Here is a 10,174-nt window from a genome sequence, read left to right on the forward strand (position 1 = left end):
GCGCGCGCGCGAGAATGTGTTAAGTGGCGGGGTGGTGGAGTGTAGGGGGTGACCGGGAGAGAGAGAGGGAGAGACAGAGAGGGTTGTAGTTTTAAACGCAACGTGACAGCCGGTTGTAGTTTTAAACGCTGACGTGACAGCCGGGGAAAGTGTGCATGATGAAGCTCCTTGATGCTCAGCAAGGATGTAATCGGAAAACATCACTTTAACTGGGTGAGACAGAGGGAAGGAGGGAGAGAGACAGGGGCAGGAGAGAGGGAATGAGGGAGAGAGACAGAGGCAGGAGAGAGGGAAGGAGGGAGAGAGACAGGGGCAGGAGAGAGGGAAGGAGGGAGAGAGACAGGGGCAGGAGAGAGGGAAGGAGGGAGAGAGACAGGGGCAGGAGAGAGGGAAGGAGGGAGAGAGACAGGGGCAGGAGAGAGGGAAGGAGGGAGAGAGACAGGGGCAGGAGAGAGGGAAGGAGGGAGAGAGACAGGGGCAGGAGAGAGGGAAGGAGGGAGAGAGACAGGGGCAGGAGAGAGGGAAGGAGGGAGAGAGACAGGGGCAGGAGAGAGGGAAGGAGGGAGAGAGACAGGGGCAGGAGAGAGGGAAGGAGGGAGAGAGACAGGGGCAGGAGAGAGGGAAGGAGGGAGAGAGACAGGGGCAGGAGAGAGGGGCAGGAGAGAGGGAAGGAGGGAGAGAGACAGGGGCAGGAGAGAGGGAAGGAGGGAGAGAGACAGGGGCAGGAGAGAGGGAAGGAGGGAGAGAGACAGGGGCAGGAGAGAGACAGGGGCAGGAGAGAGGGAAGGAGGGAGAGAGACAGGGGCAGGAGAGAGGGAAGGAAGGAGAGAGACAGGGGCAGGAGAGAGGGAAGGAGGGAGAGAGACAGGGGCAGGACAGAGGGAGGGAGAGAGACAGGGGCAGGAGAGAGACAGGGGCAGGAGAGAGGGAAGGAGGGAGAGAGACAGGGGCAGGAGAGAGGGAAGGAAGGAGAGAGACAGGGGCAGGAGAGAGGGAAGGAGGGAGAGAGACAGGGGCAGGAGAGAGGGAAGGAAGGAGAGAGACAGGGGCAGGAGAGAGGGAAGGAGGGAGAGAGACAGGGGCAGGAGAGAGGGAAGGAGGGAGAGAGACAGGGGCAGGAGAGAGGGAAGGAGGGAGAGAAAATGTAATTGAGAGAGAGGCAGTGGGGAGAGAGGGGGTAGGAGAGAGAGAGAGAGAGAGAGAGAGAGAGAGAGACTAAACGCGTTTCCTTAAAATTCGCTTTCACAAAATCACACCACCACCATGATGCTGGCGACCATTCCTGTTTTAGATGTGTTTGTTGAAGAACACATGAGAGATGTGTGGGAGGTAGAAAAAGAAAAACATAATTTTCCGTCTGTTTTATAATGGATCGCCTTTCAATGAGCTGCCTATAGCCTACTCTCCCCCTCCCCCAGCCTCCCATGTCCATGTTGTGACAGGGCTTATATTGTTTGTGGAGGCCGATGTCAGGTGTAATTAGTAATCGATATGGAAAAACGTTTTTTCCTCCATCTCTCCCTCTCACACACGAGCCATAACCACGCCTGTGACGTTACCCGACCCATTAGCGTTTCTTATTGGTCCAAAACTCCCCGAGCCGCGGAAGGCCTAATTAGGGGGGCAGGAGAGGGAAGATGACAGGAAGGAAGGGGGGGGGGGGGGTGATGTCTGGTAGTATAGGAGTAAAAACTCACTGTCTATGTCTGTTCCTGTTTTATAGTACAGCTGCGCTCCGTCGGTGTCTGTCTCTCTCTGTCCTCCCTCCTCTCTCTCTCTCTCTCTCTCGCTTCATCCCCCTCTCCTTCCCCTCGCTCTGCATGTTCACCCACACTCCCTCGGTCAGACGCCTCACTTCGGCCCCTCCACCGTCCGGGCCAGTAGCATGGACAGCCGGATACTCGAGCACCCCCACGCCCAGTTCGGAGGCTCTCTGGGCGGAATGGTCGGTGTTGGTTTCCCCTACCACCTGGGACACCACCACGTCTACGAGCTCGCCGGTCACCAGCTACAGTCCGCGGCCGCCGTACCCTTCTCCATAGACGGATTACTGAACGGCTCGTGCTCGGCCTCGGTGGTACACGGCTCCGGTCCTCTACTTTCCTCTGGCTGCGGGATTAACGGAGATAATCAGTACAAACTCTCAGGTAGGTTGGAGGCATGGACGGAGGAAGGGATGGAAAGAGAGAGAAAGGAGTGATACACGTCTGGAAATATTGGTTTGATATTATTGGCCGTAGAGTGATTTTAGTTTCCATGGAAATATGGCATCCTGTTAATGGTGAAGCTTTGCATAGAACCGTTATTTAGTTGGGCTTTTAAAATCAACTCTTGTTTTATTTTGGACTATTTTATAAACTCTGAAATGTAATGTTCAACTCAAATATTATTATCGATTTTTGATTAATTATGTCATAATTACAACCAAGTATTGAATGAGAAAAAAAAACAACAACGCGAAGCAAGTGCTAATTTCCTAACAAAACACAGTCCGTTCTGCTGTGCTGTTTAAATGGATGAATTATATATATTTTTTAAATGGCTAGTGTTTTTCAGAAATAATAAAGTTATATCAAATAAATGCATTTGTTATTTTCGGAACAGCCATATAACTCAACACTCCAACTAGACTCCCTCCGATGGAAATGGACGCGTCTATATCCCAACTCACTGTAGTGGCCTGTAATATTTCAGCAACTCAAGCAGGAGAAAACAGAACAAAACACACATTCAGCATTTCTCTGAACTATAATCGATGCTTTGTGTAACAAGCAATTTACTGAACCGTTTAGTTCACGATGGCTTGATGTAGCTGAGAGATGGTTGTTGTTGTTGTCGTTGACTTGTTTACCGAGCCCACATGTCGTCAGTTGACACTACCACCTCTCTCTCTCTCTCTCTCTGACCGTTTCTGTGTAGATTCGGGGGACCCAGATAAGGATAGCCCCGGTTGCAAACGGAGACGCACGCGGACCAATTTCACCGGTTGGCAGTTGGAGGAGCTGGAGAAAGCTTTTAACGAGAGCCACTACCCGGATATCTTCATGCGGGAGGCGCTCGCGCTGCGGCTGGACCTAGTAGAGTCCCGGGTCCAGGTAAACAAACAACCCCCCCCCCCAAAAAAAATATAAACACATTTAATTAAAATACATTTCTACTTGCACTTTCTTATCAATGCCATGTTCTGTTGTTGAAAAGTAATACTACGTTCTTGAGGAATATTCTTCGAACGTGTATTTTATGCGCGAGAACAAAAAATATTATTGGATTGTTGGAGTAATTTCTCAGTTTGGTTTGAAGTGTGTAATAACCAGGCCTCTATAGCTGTGTGTTCAGTTTCATCAATAATCCCCATAGTGAGATATTAGTGAGACAGCTATTTGTCAATTATAGGCCCATCAATTAAAGACCTATTGAATTATGCATTAACATACAGTATTGATTTATGAGGTCATAAAAACACAGTTCCGTTTACTGAATGAACCAGAACACTGCTGAGGATTTGATCTCTCAACCATAACACATATATAATAGTAATAATAATAATAATAACATCTCATATATCACGGTTGTTTTTGCATTTTAAAAATATTAATTGTTAAGATAAATTGCGAATTGTTGAAAAAAAATATATGATTCCTTTGTTTATTTGAATGTGTGGAGGCTAAATTTGTGGGCTGTGAATTCATGTCAATTTGTATTTTGAAATCAAGACAATTTGTATTTTGTGTTATGCTGTTAACGATAATTAGAAGATAAAATAGGCCTACATTATTATAAATATTAAAATTATTTGTATTAGTATTAGTATTGTTTTGTTCAATTTTTAGTTCAATTTTTAACCTAATATAGTAATCCCATAATAAAAAATAAAAAACTAAATGTTAATTAATAAATCATCTATAAAAATCATCTATAAAAACAGTTTTAACCAAGTACAAATATTCCCGATAAAAAAAAAATAGTAACCCTTAATTTGTCCAGCATGCTTTTTCATGATTGGATAACCAATCTGTTTACGGAAGTACTGTAAAAACACCACCTTTAAACCTCTCCGGCTGTGTGGAGTTTTAGGCAACATTTTTGCTCGTCCGATATAAGGAGAAGCCGATCCCTTTAATACCATAATGAGCTGGCTTTATTGACATGGCTGTCCGGGACCGAATAAAGCTGTAGACCAGCGATAACATAGCCTACTACTTCATTCCTATAGGATAGGAAGGCTGCACAAAACGCACTCACTCTCTCTCTCTATTTAACAACACTTTTTTAGGCCGATCTAAAAACGACACCTCCACAATATCAATGCAAAAGTTTTTAAAAAAAACCACTATTTTCCACGACTTCATTTTCATTTTCCCACCAGGCTCAGATTTGTTTGTGTGCTTAACGGTGATGTGCGTATTTGATGTGTTTACTAATTGAGGTATAACTTGGTGGAAATGTAGACAGACAGGAATGCTGTTGGCTTGGTGTTTTGGGGGGGGCTTTGGTTTAGTCGTTGTGTTTCCTTGTAAAACTAAACGAGCATGGCTCTGGTGTGTGTGAGTGTGTGTGTGTGTGTGTGTGTGTGTGTGAGAGAGAGTGTGTGTGTGTGTGTGTGTGTGTGTGTGTGTGTGTGTGTGTGTGTATCTTGTTTGGGGATTTCGCCTCCTTTAAAACCACAGATGATTATTCCCCCAAGCTGCTTAGTGCTTCTTTATCTGCAGCAGGTTCTTGCACGCGGAGATATTCACCAACATTACAAATTCATAAGAAACACGGCTATTGTCATGTTGTTTCCGTCGACGCACCACATTATGTGACAAACACGTAGCCCACTTCTCAATCTGAACGCTAACTCCCTGCGTTATCAGCGCCGAACATGCGGGCCCGTGTGCGCTGTGAGGCCGGACGGTGTGGGCTCACAGGCGGCGGGTCCCCTGGCACACGGCGGTGGAAAGCTGCTCTCGGAGCGGTGGTAGAGGGAGGGGGCGGAACAGGGAGACGGAGGCAGGGATGAATTGAGAGGGATAGGCCGAATTATCTACGGTAGAATTAAACGTAATTGGGAGAATTAGCTATCAACACTGACTCTCGATTGACAATTAGACTGGGCGCATCTGTGGATAGGAGGAGAAGGTGATGTGTGTGTGTGTCGGTGTGTAATATAGACGAGGCCTATTTGGTGACTGGCGTCTGTTTCTGGATATATTGGCCGCATTGTATGCTATCTTCTAGGGCTTCAGCTGCGTTTTAATCGTAATTAGGTGAGAGAGATAGTGGGAGAGAAAGAACGAGCAGAGAAGGGAATGGAGAGAAGGGGGGTGGCCCTTAAACTTATACTTGTTTTCTTTGGGGTCTCAGTGTTTCTCAACATGGACTAGTCTAATTAGTTATGATCCGGTTGGATTTATAATACTACAAACAGCACTACTGGTCTGTCATCTAGAACAACAACAACAACAACAACAACAACAACAACAATAATAATAAAATCAATATTTCAGAATGATGTGTTCTTGGTATATTTCGATTTAAAGCTGTTATTTTTTGCCACGAATATCTTCATAATATTATTGGTTCATAGTACGTCAGTTTATTCATCTTTTTACTCAATACAAAACTATTAATAACTGGTCTTTTAAAGCAAACTTTTTATTAGCTTGTAGGTGGAACAAGTTGAGACGTAATTCATTTCACTACTCAATCTGAGGCCTTGTTTTACATGACTTTGGAGAGAAAAGGAGAGAGAGACAGAATTCACCCCAACATGATGCACAGAAAATTAACTAAACCAATTTCCCCATTCTTGGCTCCCTGTGTGTGTGTGTAATGTGTGTGTGTGTGTGTGTAATATGTGTGTGTGTGTGTGTGTGTGTGTGTAATGTGTGCGTGTGTGTATGTGTGTGTGTAATGTGTGCGTGTGTGTGTGTGTGTGTAATGTGTGTGTGTGTATGTGTGTGTGTGTGTAATGTGTGTGTGTGTGTAATGTGTGTGTGTGTGTAATGTGTGTGTGTGTGTAATGTGTGTGTGTGTGTGTCTGTGTCTGTGTGTGTGTGTGTGTGTGTAATGTGTGTCTGTGTCTGTGTGTGTGTGTGTGTGTGTGTGTGTGTAGGTTTGGTTCCAGAAGACCGACGCTAAATGAAAGAGAACACCAAGAAAGGCCCGGGGCGTCCGGCCCACAACTCCCACCCCGACCACGTGCCATGGAGAACCCATGGACGCCGAGGAGATCGCGCGTCGCGGCTGGAGCGCGCAAGAAAAAGAAACGGAAACAGGAGCGTAAACTGCTGAAGTCTCAAAACAAGTTACTCTCCGGTGACCTCTTCCACACACCCGGCGGGTCAGACAGCGACAGCGGCGGTCTCACAGATCACCGACAGTGAGCAGCAGCCTTCATCCGACTGTAACGGGAGCCGCCTTCATTCTGAACCGGGAGGAGGACACCACCACCACCACCACCACCAAACGGAACCAGACAGCTGTGAACAAACTCAAACACGCCCGGTTTGGTCTCCTCCAGGACCAGCACCACGAGACCACCACCACCACAACAACCAAAGAACCGCAGGGGAGATAGGACCGGGACCTGGGGTCCAGCAGCAGGTGTCCCCGGGCAGCACGCACGGTCCTGGACTCGGCGCCTCCAGGTCCTCGGGCCTGCAAGAACTGAACCCGTTCAGCGTGGAGAGCCTTCTTCTCTCTGACGCCACACCTGAGCGGAAACCACAGCTGGACTTCAGCTCGCTGTCCAATCAGAGGCCGCTGATAGGGAAGGGTCACTTCCTGCTGTACCCCATTACCCATCAGCCACTGGGCTTCATTGTCCCACAGACGGCCCTGAAAACCGGGGCTGTGCCAGGACAACAGGGACGCAGACGACCAGCAGCGGGCCGAACCCCGGACGGGACAGAGATGTGTGACTAGTGAATCTACAGGTTATACCAGCTCTCATCATCTCACTCATGGGGCCTAAACAAACCCCTTCACCACCACCACAATCATGTCGTGACTCTCTGGACAGGAGCGGGAGTAGAGGCACAGCAGGGAAGTTACAACAACGACGGTCCAGACTCCGTTTCCCCTCCCCACCACAGAGCTCTGTTTCATTTGAACGACTTACGCGAACCAGTTCAACTCAGTCCCAGCACGGGTAGTGACGGTAGCCGCGAGGCTGACGACCGACCGGGTTCGTCAGGAGTAACGGACGTTAACGCCGGCCAGAGTGAGCCCACCGGGGAGGCACGAGAGAGGACTCGTCACCGGAGCCCTTGCGGTGTTCTGGCGCCCAGCCAGAGAGTCACGGCGGAGCACGAGAACCCGGACAGATGGGACAAAGTCGACATGGACTAACGCTCATGCGTGTGCAAACCGAGACAGAGACTACCGACCGACCTGCTCAGCCACAGACGACGTTTAAACATTTCAAAGCTACAAGACACCTTTTAAAAACATATGAGACAGACCTGCTCTATTGTTGTATTTTTGTTGTTGTTGAACAGATTCTCTGATAGACTCAGACGGCCATGTGTTGCCTACTACTTTTCCAAACGGAAGTCATAGACATGTCCACTTCAGAAGGAGAAAAATACAAAACATCTGAGCACAAAAACAACACAAATCCTGGAACATTTGTACATTTTTTTAGAAAGTATAAAAAAAAATGTAAAAAATATTTATAACATTTTGATAAATAAAGTTATTGTTTAAATGAAATCCCTGTTGTTTTAGAGGACCATTGAACCAGGGACAGGAACGGTGTTTCAGCCTTTATTATCACGGGGATACCAGACTGGTGTTGGCCTGACCGTTGGTGCTGGGCTAGCGCTTGGTTATTGTTGTTGTGGGTTTTTATATAGCGGATACATCTCCCTTCTCTCTCTAGTCAAGTCCGACTGGCTGTTTTGTGTTTAGTGCTTTAACAAAGGTATTCTTTGAAAGGCCCCCATCGAAATGAGGTTATGGGCTAGGGGGGCTATAGGACCTGCAGGCCCACGGCCTCCTCGCCTCCTCGCCTCCTCGCCGCCTCCTGCTGACTTTTGATATGAAAGTAATTATTTCCCACCGGCTTCCGCAGGTTTCCGGGGTTGGGTTGGATTTTTAGCCCAAAGGGTTATTATACATGAGCGATTTTCTAGTGATATGAAATCACATAAACTCCCTACAATAATAGAATTAGCATGAAAGGCAGGGGTGTCAAATTGAAATTGGAAAATAATAGCCCAGGCAGCTGCAGAGAGAAAGAGAGAGAGAGAGAGAGAGGGGGTAGAGAGAGAGGAGAGAGAGAGAGGGTAGAGAGAGAGAGGGTAGAGAGAGAGAGGAGAGACAGAAAGAGAGAGAGAGGGGGTAGAGAGAAAAAGAGAGAGAGAGAGAGAGAGGGGTTGTGTGTATGTGTGTGTGTCTGCGCATCTGGCCAGGAGGAGATGAGGAGGGAGATGGGGATTCGTAGGGGCGGATTCTTCATGTGATCCATCCCCTCCCCTTCTCCCTCCCCCATCCCTCCATCTCTCCCTCCCCGGCTGGGCTTCCAGCCCCTTGTAGGCGGCTATATTTGTAAGAGAATGATGTCCGATGATATCCCTCATTGTTCTGTCACTTATATTGATGTCGTGGCGCTATCCCGCTATTGATCATGTGTCGCGCACATAATAGGACAGGCAGCGGCACGGCGGCGTGCGCCTCTTACAAAAGCCAGGCCACGCGGCTTCCTTCCCTCATTTGTTCTAATGGGGCTAGAGGGTGCCTGGAGGAGGAAGAGAAAGACAGAGAGAAAATAAATATGTGCAGAAGTTGGAACCTGATGTGAAGTAGGGAGTAGGAGAGAAGGGAGGGAGAAAGGGAGGAGAAAGGGAGAGAGAGAAGGGAGGAGAAAGAGAGAGAGAGAAGGGAGGAAGAGGAACGAGAGAGGGAGTGAGAGAGAAGGGTATAAAGATGTGTCAAGGAGAAGGGGGAGGGGAGGTGGAGAGATAAATATGTAGAGGAGAAAGGGGAGGAGAGGGAGGGGGAAAGGGAGAGCGAGAGAGAGATTGGTATAGAAGATATTCCTAAGGGTGAGAGCGAAGGGGAGAGGGGGAGGGTTAGGGGGTAGGAGAAGAGAGGCATTTAATATATTGTGAGGAAGAGGGAAAGGAGAAAGGAAGAGGGAAGGGGGGAAAAGCAGAGGGAGAGGGGAGGTATGGAGTACTTGTGGGGGGGGAGAGGGGGAGTTATGGGGGAGAGAGAGAGGTATAGAAAATATGTGGGGGGGGGAAGGAAGGGGAGAGGGAGGAGGGGGAGAGAGAGAAGGGAGAGGGGAGAGAGGGGAAGAGAGAGAGAGAGGAGTGGAGAGAGATGTATATAATATATTGTGGAGGGGAGAGAGAAGGGGAGAGGGAGGCTGAGGGGAGGGAAGAGGAAGGAGGGGGAGAGGTATTGAAGAGAGTGTGAGAGGAGAGGAGGGAGGAAAGAGAGAGAGAGAGAGAGAGAGGTAGAGAGAGAGGGAGAGAGAGAAAGGTAGACAGAGATAGGGAGAGAGAGAGGTATAGAGAGAGTAGAAGGAGGTATGTATGGTGTTATCCCGTTAGCTCGTTAAGTGTAAACGCCACCAGATTTGCCAGGGAAGTAAAAATGCCATTCTTAAACCATTAAGTAGGCTGGTGTGTGGGTATATAAGAGGAGTGTGTCTCTGAAGAAGCACTGTTTACTGGCAGGCTAAAATCTCCTTCATCCCTCGCGATCAGGCTCGCACCTTTATTTGCAAATAAATTGAAAAGAATCCTCAAGGACAGACAGACAGACAGACAGACAGGGGGCCTGGACAGGCGGACAGACAGACAGACAGACAGGGGGCCTCGGCACCCGCCCGGACAGACAGACAGACAGACAGGGGGCCCTCGGCACGCCGGACAGACAGACAGTCAGACAGACAGACAGACAGACAGACAGACAGACAGGGGGCCTCGGCACGCCGGACAGACAGACAGACAGACAGACAGACAGGGGGCTGGACAGACCGGCGCAAATGAATTTTCCCGCCCGAGTCGCTTTAATAATATTTACATAATTTTCACCCAGTGACTCTGCTATTTGCTCTGTAGGAAGCCTGGCTTATAGGAGAAATAATTAGACAGACAGAGGAGGGGGAGGAGAGGACACGGACGAAGATGGGATAGAGAGAGGAGAAGAGAAAGAAAGAGAGAGAGAGAGAGAGAGA

General features: G+C 48.4%; 1 protein-coding gene across 1 annotated transcript; it reads left to right on the forward strand.

The window, feature by feature from the left end:
• Window positions 1–1,364: 1,364 nt before the first annotated feature.
• Window positions 1,365–7,335, forward strand: LOC110485342 (homeobox protein unc-4 homolog). Its single transcript, XM_036939867.2, is given in 11 exon segments — window positions 1,365–2,147; window positions 2,920–3,095; window positions 6,098–6,122; window positions 6,125–6,174; window positions 6,176–6,225; window positions 6,227–6,344; window positions 6,346–6,837; window positions 6,839–6,947; window positions 6,950–7,063; window positions 7,066–7,127; window positions 7,129–7,335. Coding segments are annotated over 11 exon segments (1,665 nt in total). The 5' UTR covers window positions 1,365–1,885.
• Window positions 7,336–10,174: the final 2,839 nt, after the last annotated feature.

The sequence above is a fragment of the Oncorhynchus mykiss genome, chromosome 13 (assembly GCF_057628025.1).
Source record: "Oncorhynchus mykiss isolate SJ-2025 chromosome 13, ASM5762802v1, whole genome shotgun sequence".
In the NCBI taxonomy this organism is placed as follows: Eukaryota; Metazoa; Chordata; class Actinopteri; order Salmoniformes; family Salmonidae; genus Oncorhynchus; species Oncorhynchus mykiss.